This window comes from Rhinolophus sinicus, chromosome 18 (assembly GCF_057876585.1).
Source record: "Rhinolophus sinicus isolate RSI-liver-muscle chromosome 18, RSI-T2T, whole genome shotgun sequence".
Lineage (NCBI taxonomy): Eukaryota > Metazoa > Chordata > Mammalia > Chiroptera > Rhinolophidae > Rhinolophus > Rhinolophus sinicus.
This window is the reverse complement of record NC_142518.1, coordinates 110472687-110493687: the sequence shown is the minus strand read 5'-3', so window position 1 is coordinate 110493687 and position 21001 is coordinate 110472687. Positions and strand designations below refer to the sequence as shown.

The window sequence follows — 21001 nt, the reverse complement described above, 5'->3', positions numbered from 1 at the left end:
GCGCCCTGCCCAGAGCAGAGGCCAGATGCCATTGGAATTGAATTAGGACCACATTGTGTGGCTCCTGGCTAATCCGCCCCCTCCTTTCCATGACTGCTGCTGGAGGCCAGACAGGGGCCCAGGTCCCCCAAGCGGGCCTACCACTGAGCTTGGCATAAGACTCAGGTTCCCTGGCTTCTGGAATCCTCTTGGATTGGTACAAAGTCCCCTCCCCCAATATACCACGCAGCTCTCCACCCTTCCCAAGGCACCCCCAGTCTACCTACCTTGCCAGGGGCTTGATGTAGGGCCTGGGACACAGCTAAACTGGCTCCTCCCATGAGCTCAGGCCACTGTGTCTGAGCAGGAGTGAGTGTGTGTGTGTGTGTGTGTGTGTGTGAGTGTCTGAGTGAGAACTCTGGAACCAAGTCAGCAGGTGTGCGAGGATCCCACATTTTCTGGGGAGGCCACAGTAACCCACTTCTGGTGTCCAGACCGAGAGGTCTCCCGGAGTCGGAGAGGGGAGGGGTGGACCTCGCACTGTTCATTCTTCGGGATGCAGACCAGGCCTGGCTGGCTCCCTCTGTTGGGGCCGGGCCACCCACCTGGGAACCTGCCCTTCTCCATGCCTGGCCCTCCACAGGCACCGGGCACACTCCAGAGCTGCTGTGGCAGAATCGGGCAGGTTCCCAGGGGCCTTGACATTTTAAATATTTAACAAGGCCTGACAGGCAGAGGAAAGAGCTGCCAGCTGAAGCCCATCTGCTTCCTTTTATCTGGGGGAGGCCAGAGCTCTTGTGGCTAAATGGCCCCAAATTATGGGGGAGGGCAAGGGAGAGGGAAGGGGAGAGATCCTTTGGCCCCAAGCCAAACCATCTGCCCCCATGACACACCTTATCAGGCTGGGTCCCTTTAGAGTGCAAAGCAAGAGAGACCCAGGAAGCGCAGGGCAGGCCACGCACTTCGGAGTTCCTGATGTGGCTAGGTGGGGACCCTCTCACCTGGCCCTCAGGCCCAGCTCCTCCTGAGTGGGCCATCTCTATTCCCTGCTGCAACCCATGAGTCACCCGCAAACAGACAGGGCCAGGGAGCAAGAGACAAGGATGATGGCCAGGGCCCTGGGTGGGTGAAGGTGTGATAGCTCAGACCGGAGCTATGAGATCAACAAGCCCTGGCCCAGGACAGGCCTGGCACCAGACTGGGACAGCCCCAGCAGCCCTGCCAGGGAGGTGCCAGCTGGACCAGAAAACACTCCAGCTTCTGGAATCTGGGGCCCAGCCTGGCTCGTGGTGGTCCCAGCCTCCCAGCAGACCTGGCAGGCAGGACTGGGAAGGTTGGTGTAGGGCAGGGCAGAGGTTTGCCTTCGGATCAGCGGGAAAGGGCCACAGGGCAGAGGCAGAGACCCAAGATGGTAGTTTGGCTTACACTCCTAGAATTTTCTAGAGGACGCTCCCCAGGCCCCTTAGAGGCTCCCTGAAGCAGGTCTGCGCATATCTACAGTGCCTCAGGCTTGCGCCTCTTTGGGACAGCCTGCCACCAGTGCCACCTTCACTCGGCACTCTGGGCACCACCCCACCCCCCTTGCCAGGGAGAAGCCTCCTGCAACCCAAGCCCTTGGAGGGACCACACGCTGCCCCCCTTCCTCCTCTTCCCATCCCTCTTGACACAGGGCTGAGCACACAGGGTACCCAGAACACTCAGATGGGCCATGCTGCCTGCACACGCTTCCTCTTCTCTGTGGCTTGATTTCTATTGACCCCAAAGAAGAGAGGTGAGCATGGAGCTGCTGATTATGGAGGCCTGGGTGCAGTGGTCAGGCCACAGCTCCTTGAGGACTGCAGGTTTCCCAAAGGGTGACCTCCTCACCCCATGCAGACCATCTCCTGCTCAGAGGGAAGTGGCCGCCCAGAGAGGGCACGGTCAGGGTCAAGTGTGCCTCGAGGAAGCTGCTACAGTGGCGCCACACAGCCCTTGACCGGGTCTGCCCTGGGGGTAGGGAACATCTTCAGGATGTCCCTCGATGGCCAGGAGGAGAGTCAGATGGCACATGACCCTGAGGCCCCTGTGCACATGTGGCCATGCTGGGACTCCGCTGGCAGACTTACCTTCTGTGGGTGAGGTCTTCAGCCTTCTGCAGAGCCCGCTGACATCCCCATAGGCTTCCTGGACCTTCTGCAGTGCCTCGGCCCCTCGGAGCTCCATGAGGGAGCGCAGCTCAGCCAGTGTGCACCCAAAGCCGCCTGCATGGGGGGCTTCCCGCTGCTGCTGGGGCTTGGGGTGGAACTCGATGGAACTGTTGGCCATGTCACCCATCTTTCCTGTTGCTCTGGGAGGAGAGGGTGCTGGGCCTTCTCACAGGCGCAGCCTCAGCTGGGAGCAGGTGGCCACCTGAGGTCCTAGTGCCTGGGGGAGGGGTAGCGGAGGTGGTGACAGCAGGGAAGTGGCCAAGTGCAGACACCTGGGGAGAAGATGAGAAGAAGCCAGGGGCACAGCTGAGGCAAAACCGAGGTCCACTCTTCTAGCACATTGTCTACAAATGTGCACTTAGTCCAAGTCATGACTCACTGAGTGCAAAATTCACCTCCCAGGCTGTGCCAGTGGCCCTTGTGTCCTGCCAGGCCCACCTGCCAGGCCACCCCCTAGTCCTGCCCACCGTGAGCGCCCAAGCCTGTAGGGCGGGAATTGATTAGTGAAGGTCTTGCCCTGGTATGGGTGGCTTAGCTGTGCCCCTGTGCTCCCCTGGCCGTGCCCCTCCTCCAGCTTCATCACCTCAGCCTCTTGCCTGATTAAGACTCGCCCTGTGAGGCCGGCATGCTATAAATCCTGGGCGGCTAGGCGGTCTTCTGGCTCGGCCTCTGCTGCTCAGAGCTCACAGTTTCAGGCCCGGTGCTGCGCAGGGGTCCAGGGAGCGGGCCAAGCCATGGACAGGGCCAGCTGGGCGCCAGGTCAGAGTGTCTCTGCTGCCCTGAGGGTACCTGGGGTGGGGGCAAAAATGGGAGGAGGCCCAGAGAAAGGGGGGAGGGAGAGGGAGGGAAGGAGGGAGAGAGGGAAGGACGGGGATAAAGGGAGTGTAAGGGGACGGGTGGAGGAGGGGGCACACAGGAGAAATGGGAAAGCAGCCACAGGTCACTGGCGACTTGACTTCTCTGTTGCCCTGCCCCACTGTGCTGCTGCCACCCCCACACTGAGAGCAGTCAGCTGACTCCTGAGCCACACCACCTTCACTCCTCTGCAGAGCAATGAAGCTGTCATCCCTTTCACTGTCCCCACACCCCACCACCACTGTCCATACCTGCCCAAGATACCTCTGCGACCTGGGCTGCCCTGCCCCCAGCGTCCAACAGGGTCAGGCGGTGCAGACCACGGGGGGCCTGCTTGGTGCACCGGTCCCAGGCTCCTAGCTTCTCCTGCTGTTCTTTCCCCACCTCTCTTTGCAGGCCTGTGGCCTGTGCATGAGTGGAAGCATCCCCCAAGGCTATGCGCTAAGCTCCTAGGACTGAACTATGCTCAGTGCACATGGCCTTGGCCTTCACACCAGCAAAGAGGGCTCCTGGCAACATGGCTTAGTTGGCCCTGATCCCCCGCCTCTGGGGAGGCTCCTGGCTTAGAAGGATCTTCTTGGAGGCAAATTCAGCCACCAATCCAGACTTCTGATCTACGTAGAACTGCCCATGGAAACAATAAGCCAGAGCCCAGTGGCCTGCTACTCTCAGGAGAGCCCCCCTGCCTGTCACTCAGAGCCCAGTGAATGCTGAATGCTGGGAGTAGGGGTACACCACAGCCCTCAGTGGGCTCAGAACGTGGTGGGGACCTCAGTTCCTCTGGATGGACACTGGCCCCACACTGTCAAGAAAAAGCATGTGTACCTAGAGCAGTCCTTGCCCGTGAAGTCTGGGAGGCAGAGAGGTGCCTCAGAAAATGGCCACCAGTGTTACCTCCCTAGACACCTTCCACACAGAGCTGCTTTCATTGCCAGAAGATGAGGGAACCGAGTGGCAGACCCACAAAGGTGCTGTCTTCTCCCCCACGCACGCACCTCCCCACTGCCCACCCTTCCAGTTCACCACCTGACAAATCTTTACTGAGTGTCTACCACTTGCCCGCACTGCAGCCAGACGGGCGCACAGGACTGAATGGATTCCTGCGCTTTCCGTCTGGCTGGGAGATGGGTATCAAGCAGGGCCTGCTGGTGAGAAACCAACATCAGACCAGTGGGAGCGTGGTTTCAGTGGGGGGCAGGGGCAGGCAAGGCCTCTCTGAAGGGGCACATTTGAGAAAAGACCAGAACAAGGTAGAGGAGTGAGCCTTTCTTCTGGAGGGAAGAATGTTCTGACATTGGGAAGAAGGCAGGTAATAGGACAGGTCGGTGGGGGAAGGCAGGTACGGATTCCATGGGGCCAGTTTCCATGGGGCCACGAGTGACATGGGCCACCACCAAGCGGAGGGCTACTGGGTGAGGACAGAAGCCAGGAGATGAGGGCAGGGGCTGCAGTCCAGTCATTCTGCCTGACTGGGTGAGGGCTGGGGCAATAGGGGTGAGCCCTGAACTCAGGGATGTGTGGGGCAGCAGAGCGCCGGGACTTGAAGGAAGCAAAGCTTTCGTGGTGTGAGAGGCAGGGTAGGCTCCTTCTGGGGTGCTATGTGAATGCACCCCACCCACCCAGGTGGGTGCGGCAGGAATTACTCTCCTATTTGCCTGTGCAAAAAACCAAGACTTAGCCAGATGAAGTGGCAGAGCTATGAGGACACCCAGGTCTCCTGCTACTGACCACAGGCCTCCACGGGCCATTTCAAGAACCGCTGGAGACAGCAATGGCAGATTTCACCTGTCACCTGCACTCCTCGGTCCTCTCCAGACAGCCCTGCTGGGTGCCTCCACCCATGCCTTCCCCCCCACCAAGTTTCCTTCCCCTCTCTGGACCTTTGTTTAGCCTGTTGGCTGCTGGAGGGGAGGGACACGGTCAGGGTCTGGGTCACCTATGTAGACACCGGCTTCAGCCAACATTGGGCCCACAACCCCCCCCCCCCGAATCAATTTCCTGGGCTCAGCTGTCTTCCAGGCCCCAGGCAGGCAGGGCTACTAGGAGAGGACCAACCAAGGGGTGCTATGAGTGTAGAGGCCAGGGGGTGGGGACATCCAGCATAAACGTGAGTCCCCAGGACACAGCAGCTCTCGCAGTAGGCTTCCCTCCCAGACGGACGGGAGTGGTGGGCACTCGCCCCAGACTCTGATGCCCTTGGCAGGCCTTGGCAGGCCTTGGCAGGCAGGACATTGGCCTGCATTCTGAGACCTTCTGCATGAGGCCAGCTGTGTGCCTGTGGTCCCCACTGAGCCACCTAGGGACTCCATAGGGGCTCTTTCTAAAAGGGAAGTAGATGGATGCTTTTGTTCCTTTGGAACCTTTTATCTTGTTGGCCTCCATACCCACTTGGAGAAGACTTGGTTGGAAGGTGCCTGGCTTCTGCCCCAGGGCACTGGTGGGCTCCAGGGTGTGACAGAGTGCATGGTGCATAGTTGGATGGGCTGATCCCAGTGGCTTGACAGAAATGCCCATTTCAGGCTGGCAGCACAGCGTCCCTACCCACCTCCACCAGGACTCACCCAAGGCCAGCTCTCTCCTTCTCCTCACACTCCTGCCCCTGCCCCCCAGGGTGGCCCTGCCTTGGGTTAAGCAACAGCAGCCCAGACAGAGTCACGATGGGTCCTTGAGCTGCTCCTAACTGGTGAGCTGTCATTGCTGTGGCCAACTGGACCCAAAGTGATTCATGATAAGGAGACTGGGTGGGGTACAAAGCAATTTTACCCCTTACTACGTCCTCTTGGATGGCCCCGCGGCCCTCCTCACTGCAGTATTCCTTGGCACCCTGCCTGCAGCTGTGGCCCCATCCTTCTCCCTCATTCCCCACCAAGCAGGCCCCACGTGCAGTCTACCACCTAACAGGTCTCCCTTCAGTGGAGCGGCTCGTCACCACCCTGCTCTGGGACACCACCTTCCCTGCTTCAGGTACTGTCACTCTGCCTCTAAGCTGCACAGGCCTCCAGAAAGCCACACCCTCTGTTTCAATTCCCCCACTCCCCACCCATCAAGCACCTTTGCTTCCTTCAAAGGACCTTCCGGTTCCTCTCCTGCTCCAGCCTGTTCAGTCGTGCCCCACACTGGTCTGCTCACTGCACCGCTCACCCTGCTCCAGCGCACGGCCTTGCCAGTGCTGAGCACTCCGTGTGCCCTGCCCTGCACACCTTCTGTCCCCTCTCCACCTGATGACATCCAATGAATTCGAGCAGTAATTGAAGTGGAACGTTCTACAGAAAGTATCTGCCAAAATTGATTGCTGCTGAGTCTAGATTCCCATGACTGTTCCTATTTCGCTCTGCTTGGCATCGCAACTACCTGTGAGCATGTCTTTCCCGCCTGGGGGTCGAAAGCTCTTTGAGACATGTAGTTATTGACTTGGCGTGAAGTCCATTGCGTGGTCAAGCCTGGGTGAGGACGGAAACCTGGGGAAGTGAGTGAGCAGGGGCCTGGCCAGCCAAGGAGGAGCTGGGAGCCTTGGGAGGGGGGAATCACCATCGTGGAGAACACAAGGGTGGGGTACAGGGATGAAGGGCAGCAGAGAAGCCCAGGAACCCCAGCAGGTGACTCTCTGAGTGCTCAGAGGCCCTGCTTCAGTTCTGGGGTTTCCTCAAGTTGAAAACTGTGCTTGTGCTAACCTTCCTCACCTTCATTAACTCCACAGGCCCTAAGGCAGACAGGGGCCGTCAGGTAAACCGTCTGTCTTGAGTGACTGTTGGCCACCATGGAGACCAAACAGCACATACTGTTTTTTCCTGGGTTCTCTGTAAGTCTGGGCTATGGCCTTCCTCAGTCCGAATAAGGACAGCAGCTACCACGAAAACGGCCAAGAACAGAAGTGACCAGTCCTATCCGTTCTACAGGCCTGACAGAGACGTTCTGGCCATGGGCTGGCTGCCTAGAACGGCTTGTAGAAACCCAAAGGGCAGGGAATGTACCGTTTCTGTACCCTTTCATCTTTCAGACCTTAATTGGCTTAATTGAATTGAGAAACTCCACAGAGGGGGACTGGGACCTTCTGGCATTTGCTCCATTCTGGCATAAATTGGCCAGCATGGTGGGGTGGCAAGAGCAGAGACCTGTGGTGGTTCCCTGGCCCGCCTCATCCGCGCTCTGTCACTTTCAACAGGCCGCTACCTCAGGGGGTTGCCAGAGCACTGCAAAAGATCACCTAAGTTCATGCCTGCCCCCAGCCCCCCAGCTGCCTTCTGGACATTTCTCTCCAGCAGGGCCTGGACATCCTGACATCTCCTGCCCCTAAGCCCAGTGACTCATGTCCACCGGACTAGAAACCCAGGAATCCTCTCTTCCTCCCTGGCCCTTTTTGGCTAGGTCTGTTCAGGTTTTTGGGGCTCTCCCAGCCCCTCTGACTTAATTTGCCTGGATCCCCCACTTCGCCTCCTTGAAACCCTTCCCCCTGGCCCTGGAGCTTCCTGAACGACATGGGGGCACCTGTGTTCTCAGGGTCCCCTCTCTTGGGACCCCTGCGCCAGGTGCTTCTGTCATTGCAGCCTCACAAACACCCAGTGAGGGCTGAGGGAGGTTCAATGATCAGACATCCTGGCCACGTCACGATGCCTGGAGCTCAGCCCCTGGAGCCTTCTGCTTCCTCAGCTCTGTGTGGGGCTGCCCAGCCTCACCTTTACAGAGGGGGCAAGGAATGGAGGACGGAATCCCACTGCTGTCCTCCAAGTCAGAGGTTGCAATGCATTAGAATGCACCCCATTCTCAATTGTGGAAACACAGTCCCATTGCAGCCCCTGTCCTCCAGCAGTCTGCAGTTGCTGGGGTCAGAGTGGGCGTCTGTCCCCATGTTGATGGTGTGGCATTTGCTGCCTTCCCAGGGTGGATGGAGCCCAGCTGGCAGTACAAGCTAGAAGCCAGGCTGTCTCAGTTCCTGGTGTCATTCCCAAGTCACTAAGTGAGTCCAATGGACTGATGCCTGAGGGAAAGGGCTGGGTCCTGCCACCTGGGGGCTTCCACAGGAGATGCCATGCCTCGGGGCAAGAAAGGAGCATAACCCAGCACAGCCAAGTCCAAGGTCATCTGAGGCAGGGTCAGAGGGCAAGAGATGCAGGCCTGAGGCGAAGCCGGCCCCCCACCCCCCATGTGCCTTCCACTGCTGCCCTCCTTGAGGCACACTGCCCTTTAGCATCTCCCCACAGATCCACTGAGCAGGGCCTCACTTTCCAGAATGACCCATGGCTCAGCAATGTGACTCATTGTGGGGATTCCTTGAAATAACAGTCCCCTCCTCTCTTTACCTCCAGGCATGTGGAACCTGGGCCAGGTCCCTGGAACCCAGGCCAGACCCCATAGAACCAAGAGCAGGAGGCCCCAAAGGCCAGCCAGGGCCTCCTGCACAACTACTGTACTGGTGGGGCTTGGTCAAGCCTGCTGGCAGCAGGTGGGGAGCAGGCAGAAGCCCTAGGGGGACCCTACTTGCCCTGCCCTCTTCTGGGACTGGTTTGATCCAGGAAGGTGAAGACAGTGGCCCAAGGTGCCCCTTTAACCCTTGACTTCCCATGAACCCCACTCCCCAGCCTGGCCACTAGCCCTCCTGCCAGGCCCCCTGGACCAGCCCCTCTGCTTGATGCACCTTGGTGACCACCCAGTAAGGGAAAGGAGGGCTCCAAGGACGAGGCCTGCATTCAGTCAGGGAGGGAGGGAGGGAGCGGGGGAAGGAGCTGAGGCAGAGAACAGCCTCATTAATATTTCAGAGGCACCGTCACTGCAGCTCCTAGGCCCTCACAGCCCCACCACTTGTGCTAGTGGAGGGAGGAGGATGGGAAAAGAGAAGGAAATAAAACAGAGAAAACAGATTTAAAGGGACAGCCCCCCCTCCGTTCCTTCCTCCTCCTTGTTCCTGGTACAATATGTGCACACATCAAATGGCTCTCCCAGGGAGCAGCTTTGGGCAAAAACAATAACAGCAGAAAAGGGTCAATCACCATCAAGGCACCCTCTCCCCAAACTCACGTACATACCCTCCTGCTTCTGTCCCTGCAAGACTGCCCCTAGGGGAGGGCCTGTTACATTGTGACCAGGGCACCAGGACCACCTCAGGAACACACTGGGGGCTGCCAGCAAGGCCAAAGGTGGCTTCCCACCCAGAGCCCAGTCCAGACTCGAAGGACTGTCTCAGGCCAACAGAAAGACAGATATGCACAGAGTCCAGCCAGGGAGGATTCTGGAACCCAGAGAAAGCTCCCAAGTCTAGATTCCTGGGGGTGGCAGGGACCTGGGTTGGTGAACCTCTACAGCACCCGTCGAGAACTGGTGGCCCGATGCTTTAGTCTAATCTAGAGCGGCAGACGCCAGACCTGGAGGGGGACTTTAAAAATGCTCTGTCCCAGCCGGACTTTAACAGTCGGAAGGGAGGTGGCACCGAGACTCTGTGAAGCCTCCCTCAGGGGATCCTGAGGCCCAGCAAAGGTTGACACCACATATTTACCTGCTTCCAGAGGCTCCAGGAAGCGACCAGAATTATCCAGTTAAGACAAGCACCAACAGAGAATGTAAAATGGTGCAGCCACTATATAAAACAGTATGGCAGTTTCTCAAAAAATTAAACATAGAATTACAATAGGGTCCAGCAATCTTACATATGGATATCTACCCCAAGAATGGAAGCAATGTCTTTGAGAGATTTATACACTCATGTTCAGAGCAGCAGTACTCACAAAAGCCAAAAGGTGGAAGCAACCCAAGTGTCCATGGACAGAGGAATGAACAAAACGTGGTCTCTCCATGCAGTAGAATATTATTCAGCCTCAAAAAGGAAGGAAATTCTGACACACGCTACAATACGGATGAAGCTTGGGGACATTATGCTAAGTGAAAGAAGCCAGTCACAAAAGGGTAAATAGTGTATGATACCACTTGTACGAGGTCCTTAGAGTATGCAAATTCATAGGAACAGAAAGCAGAAAGCTGTTTACCAGGGACTGGGGGAGGGGGATGGAGAGTTAGTGTTTAATGTGGACAGAGTTTCAGCTTGGGATGATGGAAAATTCTGAAGATGGATGGTGACAATTGTTGCACAACACTGTGAACGCACTTAATGCCACGGAACTGTACACTTAAAAATAGTTAAGACGGTAAATTCCATGCTATGTGTATGTTACTGCAATTCAAAAACCAAACAGGTGCCACCAGTCCAGAAGTAACCTCCCATGATGCCCTGGGCCGCACAGTGATGGCAGGAGTCCCACTGCCTCAAGCACCGATCAACAGATGATTCTGCCCATGTGGATTTGAACTTTCAGGAGCACCCCCTACCTGAAATGGGAACCTAAGAAGACCCTTCCGTATGTGTCCTACACCACCCTTCAATCACAGTGAACTTTGGCACCATCCACATCCTGCCTCAGCTGTCTGGTTGCCTATTAGGTGGCAGAGAAGCAGATGAGCAGAGAGGCGAGGCTTGCTGGTGGCCATTGCCAGCAGTCTTCCCTCCTCCCTGGTAGAAGTGTGGCCTCTCTCTCTCTCTCTCTCTCTCTCTCTCATTGCTGCTGATATGAATTTCCTCAGAGGCGCTGACCAACCTGTCTTCAGAAGGGACCAGAAGGGGTAGTCCTGGCCTCCAGATTGCAGGTTCTGTTGATACAATATGGCTTTAGGAGATGCTAACAAACCCCCAGGAGATTGTGGCAGAGACTTGCTAGACATTCCCCGATTTCTATTTCCCTCTTCCTATGTTGTATTTTAATTTTTAGCCAGGTGTCTTGTCATCCAGCTAATGACTATATCCCCCTACTCTGGTGTAGCTATGTATGATCATGTGACTATGTCCTGGCCAATGAGATTTCAGCAAAAAGGACAGTGACACACCTTACTCATGGACAGCACTAAGGGTTCTTAGTGCATGGGTAAAAAGAGGGATAAGGCCAACTTCAGAGTTGTGTCCTTAAAGGAAAGGAATGTGATCTTCCCTGCCAGCTGGAATGCTGATGTGAAGACCGGAGCAGAAGCAGCTATCTTACTCTACCTGGCTCACTGTGTGTTTGGGAGAGCAACACCATCAAACCAGCCCGGGTCTCCAATGCTCAGACCAGCCCTAGGTTGCCTACCTAGACTTTTACGTGTGAAAGAAATGAATTCCTATCTCGTCTATGCCTCCATTAAGCTGGGTCTCCATTAAAGAGGTCAAGCCCATCTCCTAGGCAATTCAGGTGTGTGGGGAGGAACCCAGCCTCCATCACCAGGTACCATGCCTACCTTCCCTCAGCGCCCAAAGCCAGCCCTGGTTCTAGGAGAGCCAGGAAGTCACCCTGAAGTCTCCATGACCTACCAAACCCTCATCCTTCCATGGACTCCCTGGGACGTGTGACGATCCGGAGCTCTCACCTGTGCCATTTGACATTGTCCTAGAAGTTCTAGCCAAAGCAGGAGGAGACAGCCATGAGAGTACTGAAGAGAGAGACAGAATACCAATCTGGTCATAGGCACTGCCAATGCTCTTCTCCATGCTTTGGTGGAACGATACATTCCCTCTGTGCTAAGCCTTTAAAGCAGAAGACGGATTATCCCCACTTTACAGCTGAAGCTGCTGAGGCACAGAGAGGTTAAACAGCTCACTCAAGAGGCGATGGCCTCTTCTCTGTTTTTGTTGCTTTGTTTTTAAAAACTGCACTTTGCATACATGAAAAAAAAAAGAAGCTCACTCAAGGTCATACAGCCAGCAAGGAGCAGAGGCCAACATGAACTGAGGTGGTCTGGTTCCAGAGAATTCGACATTGTTCCTCTGCCAAGTGACTGCCCAGAAAACCCCAGGAAAGCAACGAACACGATTACAACCAATGAAGAGTTCAACAAAGTGACAAGACAGGAATTCTGTCCCTGTAAAGCTCAGGGCTTGGGAATGCAGGTGCTGGAGTCAGGAATGGCTGTGTGAGCTGGCATAAGTTACTCAACCTCTCTGGATCTCCACTTTTGAATCTGGGAAATGGGTCCTGGTTCCTCCTGCTGGGGTTGGTGTGAGCTCCTAGGACAGGGGTGCCACCACACACACATACATAGAAGTGTCCCCAGGGAGCCCATTTCCCTGGAAGATTTCTTCTCCAGGAAGATGAGAGATGGAAATGCTTCTTATTGAGTCAGTCTGGCTGCCACACCCGCCCACCCTCGGTCTTCCCTGAAGCCCTGAGCTCTCTCTGAGCCCATCTGGACCCCAGAATTCATAGGTCAGTACCAGGCTCCACTAGTGAGGCCAGAACATTCCGCTTGGCCAGGGGCTGACCCCATACGCCTCTCGCACGCTTCCCTGTTGCTGGGGTCGTCCTCGACCTGGCCTGGCACTGAATCCCTCCTGCAGAGCTCTGGGCACTTCGAGGATAACTGGCTCCCCAGAATGCTTCTGGAAGCCCACACTCTCATATGGTGGCCCTCACGGCAGCCGGTGCCCCTGGGTCCCAGAGGGAAGTTGGAAACCCCTTTCTGGCTAGAGCCTTGAAGTGTCATTAAGGGGCTCATGACTCTACCCTGGGGTGGGGCAGTCATTTATTTCCTGCCAGCGAAGGGAAGAGAGCTAGAAAAGGAGAGCTGGAGAGAGCAGGAGAGCGAGAAGCGATGGGCAGGAAGCATAATGACACTAATTATCCAATTACAGCAGCTGTGGCCGAGAGAGCTGCATTGCAGCAGGGAGCTGGAGCCAGCCGTCCCCTTCCCACACTCACAGTCTGGCCCACTCTGGCCCACGCCCCTCCTGCTTTAGTCTGTGAGCAGTTGGTGGGCAGTGAGGTCCCAGGCCCACCCAGCAGAACATGGCCTGGCTTGTGGTCTCTGGAGTGGCGGGGTGGGGGGACCCAGAAATGCCGTGCCTGGCCTCTGGGGCATGCCTCCAGCCTGCAAAGGGCAGAGAACACACATCTGGGGGCTGGGAGATAGTGGGGCCCTGTACTCAGGCCTTCATAGCCAGAGAACAAACACATGGACAGAATAAGGGTGCCCAGTCCCAATCCTCCCCCAGGTCTCCCCAGCTCTGTCCATGGTACCAGGCTGCTTGCCCTGCCAGCTTCTGATCCCCAAAGCCCGCTCCAAGCCACCGGAGGCAGCCAAGGCCTAAACAGGTAATTAAGGAAATGACAGCTGGTGGCCCCAGGACACTGCAAGACCAGGGGTGACTAGATAAGGAGACTGCCAGGGCACACATATATCCTCCTGGGGACAGACTCCATGGGGGCTCCATGGTGGGTCTTGGTGGGGAGAGGATCTGGTTTCTGGAAACAGGCTGAAGTCTTTGAGAAGATAGCGTAAGGGGACTCATTGGGTCAAGGTCGGGGGCCAGGAGGACTGTCAGGGAAGGAGACCCACTTCTCTGTGGCCAATAAAAGAGTCTGGAAGGTCAGGCCCCAAATGGGGGATGGGAGATATGTGGTGGGCTAACTTGGGCTCCACCCAGGGGTCTCTGATTGTTGGCAAAGTAGGCCTCCTTGGGCCTCGAAGGACACGGCTTGGCTGGAGGTTAGAGCCAACTCAATGTGGAGAAAGAGCTGATGAGGATTGTCACCATGCAGAGACCCTGGGCACAGGCCACTCTAAGCACTTAGTAAAGACCTTGGCCTTGGGCAAGGATGCTGGTAGGAGCAGAGAAGATGTATACAGACTAAAGACGGGAGTTGAGTCTAGCTGGCCTTCTGTGACCCAGACAAAAAGAACTAGCACACCAAAGCACTCATGCCACCTTTCCAGGCTGACCCCGGAGGGACACCTACTGCCAAATGCACTGACAGAGGAGAGAGTGGCCAACAGTGCCATCCCAGAAGACACCTCAGAAGCTACCGCCCATGGGGGGCATCTGCAAGGCTTCCAGCTCCAACTCCAGGATCCTTACTAACCCCAATAGGCAGCGACGTCACAACCTGAAAGTCACCAAGGCCCTGGCTGCCATCTGAATCACAGAGACGGAGCCCTGCTGGGGCCTGAAAGGCTGGTTCTAACAGAGGACAACAGTATGAAAACCCAGAAGCATTTCCAGCAAAGCTCCTGAGAGGATACCACAGAGCTCCTGCAGGGCCAGGGGTCCCAAGAGGGAGTGTGTGTGTGGGGGGGTGCGTGCATGTCAGGACACCTCAATGGCAACAACATGGGGTCTCAGTTCACCCCTCAGCGTGTAACCACAGAAGCCCCTGACCCCTCTGTCCACGGCCAAATGCCATGGAGGCGGGGGGCCAGGAAGGGGGCGGGGGATGGTTGAGGAAGAGATGAGGGGAGCGGGGCTGGACCGGGCTGGTGGAGCCAGGGAGTCCTGCCCTGCAAGCTCACCCCTGTGCTCCTCCCTTGGGGGCGAGCCTGATGGTGGATCCTGGGGGGGCTGGCACCCCCTTTCATGAGTGGGCTGCCTCCTGTCACCCCATGGGCTTCTCTGGGGGACATCAAGGCCATCGAGCCAAGGGCCACAGGAGAGAGCAGGTGGGGTGGGGGGTGCCCAGGATGGGATTGTGCCTTGCGCCCCTTCCTCCTGTCCTGCTGTAGGCGCTGGGACACAGTAGGTGGGAGCCTCTGTCTGACCGCAGGGGCCACCCCCTCCCAGGGCAGTGCTCAGGGACCCCAGCAGCCCGAGGAGCCCAGACCACCAGGCCCTGGGCCCCCAGGCCTGCGGCTCCAAACCAAGATAGGACCTTTCACCCAGGTTCTTCCAGGAGGAACAGAGCTGAGGTCTGCGGTTGGGGGCGTCAGGGAAGGTCTCCGGGACCTGGTATGGCAGGTGGAGGCCCAAATGTGGCCCCAGAAGCAGGCACCATTGTCCACACGGGGCACAGGAGCGCCGAGCACTTCCAGCCAGGCTGGTCCAGTGTGGAGAAGGGCCCTCCCTGCGAGGTTGCTCCCCATGCCACCATCCTGGGCTGTGCCAGCGATCATGTGGACGGTGGTTCAGCAGAGAGCTAGCTGCCATGTGGGCCTCCACCCCGGTTCAGGCTTTGCATCAAAACATGGGCGTGCAGGATGCCCAGTATTGGCAAAGTCCAGGGACTGATGACATTCCCGGGCCAGGCAAAGAAAGGTGACCACGGTGGCTCTTTTGAATGTGCCTTCATTCGGGCCAAGCCAGAGCCATGACTTCCAAAGGGAAGCCGACGAGCAAAGCCCTGTCTTCTGAGTCCTCAGCAGCCGGAATGGAGCCGGCCAGCGGTGAGTCCGTGTCTCCCTGTCCTTTCCTCGGTTGCCAGCTTTGTTTTCCTGTTTCCTAATCAGGAGGGTCTGGTGATCCTGGGCCGTCTGGCCATCCTCAGCTGTGGGCCTTTGCTTCTGATCGCAATCTCCTGCCCACACCCGCCTCCCTGCGTATCTCCAGAAGAAAAACCCGCAGTCTGCGGAGAAACAGACGCCACCGAGTCCGTAGGGAAGCACCCACTGCTCAGAACTCGAAAGACGTCCAGAGACTGTGTGTCCTGATGCTTGATTTAGGGGGAGAGAGGAAAGGAACTTGCCAAATGGTTCTAAAGTTCAATGGACAATGGGCAAAGGAGTTTTGTTTTGCTTTAAGATTACTGAGCTGAGACCTGCAGGTCAGGTATTAAAAGATACAAGGTGTGAGAAGTAAACACTCATTACCGGCGTTGGAGCACACAGATGGGTCCACGGGACGGGGCAGACAGCCCAGAAATAGGTCTTCCCCACTGCACATCAGAGACGGTGCTGAAGGAGTCGTCACACACTAGCCAAGGGACAAAGGCTCTGATAGAAGAAATGGGGAGGATGTAACTATGGAAAACGATGTACCTTTGAGCCTCACCTCATATTATTCCTCCAGACAAATTCCCTTTGGATTAAACAAGGTTTGGTGAACAAGGCCTGAGGGCCAAATCTGGCAGCCAAGTGTTCTTGTGAATAAAGTTTTATTGGCACGCAGCCACGCCCATTCTTTTCTGTCCTGTCTGCATTTGTGCTTCCACGCAGTGTTGAGCAGTCGGGACAGACACCGTGTGGCCCGCAAAGTGGAAAATATTTATTAATGGACCCTTCGCAGAAAAAGTTTACCTGCCCCCGGATTAAAGAGTTAAACATGTTAAAAATACACACACACACACACACACACTCACATATGAATAATTCTCAGATTTCTGTTAGGGATTTTGTAACTTAGAAGCGATGGAAAACAATTACAAAAAATTGTGAGACAGAAAGTGCTTACCTTTTGCATGAAAAAATGAAAAGGCAAAGAAAAAATAAGTTTAAAAAATTATTTGCAACGAGCATGCAAAATTGTCACTACCTTTCATGTATAAAGTTTATTTAAACACACAAGAGAAACACTACGAATTCAATAAATAAAGGTGGGGAAAAGACAAATCACTAAAAAAAAAAAGACATACAATTAATAAACATGTGGGGAAATGCTCACCTTCACGAGCAATTAAAGAAACAGAAACTAAAGCAGATATTTTGGACCAAGGTATTTATGCCATGTTGTTTGATGACGATACACTGGCAAAGCTGTGGTGGAAAAGCCTTGGGGCACGCTGCAAAGCCCTTCTGGAGAACAATTTAGCAGAATGAGCTTCTGTCTGCGCACTTTCCTTCGGACAGGGTGAGCATTATCCCATGAAGGTGCTCAGCCAGAGCCCCACATATGAGAGCGACACAAATCCGACTGCATGGATTTCCACAAATAGCCAAATAATTAAGCGAATGACACTCTCTTGAGAGAATATTATTCATCCATTAAAAATTGTAATTACAGCCCTGAGGACGGCCCTGATACAGTCCTGGGTGCTTGATAAGTAGCTGTCGAATGAGTGAATGAGCATTTGTAGTTCCTTCTTTGCATCATTCAAGTTCGTCCTTTATTTTTGCAATAAGCACTTACTGCTTTCATAATCTTAAAAAAATTAAACTATATCCATTTTGAAAAAAATTCATTTAGGAAGGGATTATATTAATAAAGAAAATGCTTATGTGAAGTAAAAAATAGATTACACAATTATGCCCATGGTATAATTACAGTAATGTGAAAATAAATAGTCTATGCAAAGAAAACGGAGTGGAAACGCGTCCAATAAAATGGAAGCACTGGCTTGCATTTTGATAATAGGATGGAGGGGGCTTCCTATGCCTTCTACTTCTTTGTGTTTCATGGATTTTCTATAAAGAGCATACATGTTAACAGCATTATTTGTAAATGGAAAGAAATAAGTGTTATTTTTTTTAAAAAACCCAGAGCTGCCCAGTTGCCACCAGGATGCCCCTGTGAGCCAGCCTGAGCACAAGGAAGGGGCCTCATCAGCGTAGAACAGGGCCAGATCCGGGTTTGCCCCAAGCTGGCATGCCAGGCCACTGGAATCAGTGCGCTGCTGGACCAGGCTGGGTATCTCCACCTTGTGGTGGGCTGCTTGTGCCTCCCTCCCCCATGCGTGTGGAGGCACCTGGGCCAGCCTTGGCGAGTGTGGCAAAGGCCCCCAGATTCTCCAGGGGGCAGATCAGCTGCCCTGAGGCGCCCACATCTGCTTGACCCACTCCCTTTCAAGGGGCCATGGGGGAGTAGGCATGAGAGTGGCCTCAGGGTCTGTGTGAGGAATTGGGTCTGCATTGGCTGTGATGGAAGTGTTCTCTAGCTGCCCTGTCTGATACAGCAGCCACCTTGAAATGTGGCTAGTTTGGCTGAGGCACTGAATTTTAAATTGTACTTCAATTACCACTTGTGGTTACTGGCTACTGCATCGGACTGTGCAGCTTTAGAAAGTGCCTCGAGACTGTGGCTGTAGGAAAGAATTTCTCATTTGAATAAAAAGGTTCCCTTTTACTGAGGGACCCATGTACAGAACACTGAATCAGGCTCAGAACCCCTTTAAATAAAGCGCTCCCCAAAGACACTGACCATAGCATCCCCTTTGCATAGCTCTGGTTTGGACCCAAATCTCTAGAAATCTCTTGTGCCCTGAGTCCCCTGCCAGTTCTTGAGGTGGGACTCAGGACAGACGTCTAGTCCTTTCCTCCCACCTCAGCCTGTGGCTCTGGTTTGGGTTCTGTCATCTACTCAGCCATATGACCTTGGCCTCGTCCCCTTCCCAACCTTGGGCAGTCTAAGATGCCTGGCCTTCGCTCCTGCATCTAAGAGCCTCTTTCCCTCTGTTCTGGTGACGTGTGGGCTCAGATTCTGCTCTCCAGGCGGCACTCCCAGGCCCACTTCCAGCACCTCCCACCCAACAGAAGGTGCACAGGCAGGGGAGGGCTTTCCAGCCGGGCACCACTTGGCCTGGCTTCTGCCAGCTCAGCCAGGGCTAGGAAATGATGGGGGGCAGCGTGAAGACATCTGCACATTCCAGGTCTCTGCCTGCCATGCCCAGCAAAGTCACAGCCAGGGCCCAGCACCTGGGCCCATCTCAGAGATGGCACTGGCGAGGTTCTGGAGCAGTGAGCCCTCAGTTAGATGGAAGCATCTGCCTTTGGTGCCACAGCCCAGGTCCCGTTTACACACACTGAGACTGCCCCTTCGTAGAGGTGCACTGGAGGGGCCATGCAGAAGACTTACTGAACTGCAAATTGTTCCCCAACTTGCTTCAGATTGATATAAATCCTTGGTTTGTCCATTTTTCTCAGTGGGTAGATAGAGGGCACAGGTGGCTCAGCTTCTGAGCTGCAAGGTCTTCTCAGGCCTGGAAGCGTCCTTGACAATCGGCTCACATGTACAACACTCCATTCCGCTGAGTTCAGCACAGACTTCTAGAGACTATGGAGCTAGTGGCTACATGCACACACCAGACTCAGGAGCCTGATGGCTTGCCTGCCAATCCTGGTTTTATCATCCACTGGCTGTGTGACCTTGGGCAAGTTGCCTAACCTCTCTGGGCCTCAGTCTCCTCATACGCAAAATGGGGATAGTAACAGCCCTTGCTACACTTGGTTGTTGTTTCACTGAAGTGAAGGGATGTCTGAAGCACCGAGAACCATGTCTGTCCCAAGATGACTGGCATTATTATTATCACTGTCATGACCGACATTATTTGATGTGCTGATAACCTCTGACAGAGACAGCAGCCATCAGTTAAAGACACACAACCCTCAGTTTAAAATCGGAAGGGAGTGCAATGGGCATAGCCCACAAATGTGCTGACAACTCACTTTGTAAGGTGGGAGGAAGGAAGCTGGGCCTGACTTCGCTGGCTTCAAGAGTCCCAGCTGAAGGTCAGCTCTCAAAGCCCCCAGGGGCCCAGGGCACTCTCATCTTGTCCACCAGGAAGGCAAGAGAGGTGTGGGGGAGGGGCTTAAGCTGACCCCAGAACCCTTCAGCAGCCTTCCTAGCCTGGGAGAACACGTTCTGGGATGGAGAGAGTTCACTGACTCACTGCCTGGGCCTCTCCCCGCTTGCTCGCAAATGATTCAACCACCAAAGCCCCAGCTGGGAATCCTGAAATGTCAGCGGAGTCCACGGATGTCCACCCCCCACCTTCTCCAGGCCTGGAGCAGGGAAGGGACTTGGCCAAGGTCACAAAACCATCAGTCCCAGAGGTGGCAGCAAACCCAGGAGCTCCCCCAAGCCTTCTTTGCCCCTTAGGGGCCTGTTGCAGCACCTCTGTGCCTATGGTCATAGCTCTCTCCCCAGCCCCAGCGCTCATAGCTTGGGGCTTCCTTCCCCATAGGACTGGCTCTCCTTCTGGCTCCACACAAAGCCCCCTCCCACGCCACCCTAGTGCCATCTGCCTGCGTCACCCCCCCCACATGTCTGTGCCAAAGCCGCCTGCCCCTTTGCTCAAACCACCTGGCAGCACTGGGCATAGACCGGGTTGATCTGATCTAGACTAGCTGTGTCCTTGGCCCTCCTTCCCGAGGCTAGCATCAGGGACAATCAATACCCTGGGAAAGCAGCTGCCCAGCCTCTTCCAACACCCTTGGACCCTCTGCCAGGTTTCAGCTGAAGCATGGCAGGGACCCAGGCAGGCCCCAGATCTCCCCTCTGTGGGCTAGTTCAGGCTGGGGTTCCCCCTGCCCAGGTCTGCATCCCATCTCCTCTCTCATGAGCCTTGTGGCCTTGGTCTCCTCAGCTGTGAAAGGGGGAGATGAAACCAGTGGCTCGCACTTGGCGTTGATGATGAGACGCAGCTGAGGGGTCCAGGAACCAGCTTAGAACCTGGACCTGGGAGACACTCTCCCTGCCAGGCCCATGGGAATGGCCCCAGTCATCCACCCATTCAGTCAATGCAGGGCCAAGCGTCCCCTCTCGGGGCCTCAATTTTCTCATCTGAAAAATGGGGGGAAAATCCAGGCCTTGCCTCCCTCATCGGGTGATTCTGCAGATTCAGTGAAGTCAAGGTCATGAATGTGCCACACGGAAACCTGTGCTCACTCTGAGCCATGCCTATGGTGGGCACTTGAGCTGCTGGCACAGATTAGGAACCAGTCCTTGCCTCAAGATGCTCACAGACCAGTGGGTGAGGGCACAGCAGGGGTGAGGGCACAGAGCTAGTGGGCAAATGAGTGTGATGTCTGCCAGGCTGGCCCCCAAGTCCTTGCAAGGAGCCAGGGGAGATTGGGATGGCCAGGGTCAGGCTGGAGTCAACCTTGCAGCTATCAGGGACCCACTTTTGATTGAGTCCCCGTGGCCTCATCTTTGAAAAACCGAGTGGCCCCACTACCTGGCCCCGGGAGTGTCAAGTGACTAGTTGAGGGACGCTGGCCCTGTCCTGACCCTTGAGGAAGCCTTTCCCCACTCTCTCCCAACCCTTCAACTGGCCCTCACCCAGGGCTCCCCAACATCCCCTCCAGGCCCCCACCTTGCCTGCCACCCACCCTCAGCTGGCCTGGCCACTAAGCCCTGCAAGGCCAGCATTAAGAAGGAGACCAGGTCCTAGAGAGAGAACCGGATGGCTGCCCAAGGGGCAGATCCAGGGCTCCCTCCTCTGGGAGATGCTGTCCCAGCCTTCCAAATGCCAGAATCCTAAACCCTGGAGAAAACTGAGGCCCGGACAGGAAAAGCCTTCTGGCCAAGGTCACACAGGTGAGGAGGGGGA

General features: G+C 55.5%; 1 protein-coding gene across 12 annotated transcripts in view; it reads right to left on the bottom strand.

The window, feature by feature from the left end:
- The window catches only part of ATP2B3 (ATPase plasma membrane Ca2+ transporting 3), a 69083-nt gene that overhangs the window by 47250 nt on the left and 832 nt on the right, over positions 1–21001 (bottom strand). For 8 of the 12 annotated variants that reach the window (XM_074323939.2, XM_074323940.2, XM_074323930.2 and 5 more), the window contains exons 2-3: positions 2762–2954; positions 2085–2437 (exon numbers count right to left, since the gene is read on the bottom strand). In XM_074323939.2, coding sequence (XP_074180040.1) covers positions 2085–2292 — 208 coding nt within the window. In that variant the 5' untranslated portion in view covers positions 2293–2437; positions 2762–2954. Of the gene's footprint in view, positions 1–2084; positions 2438–2748; positions 2955–15608; positions 15732–21001 lie in introns of all 12 variants that reach the window. The other 4 variants (XM_074323931.2, XM_074323936.2, XM_088794946.1 and 1 more) reach the window with 3 other exon arrangements.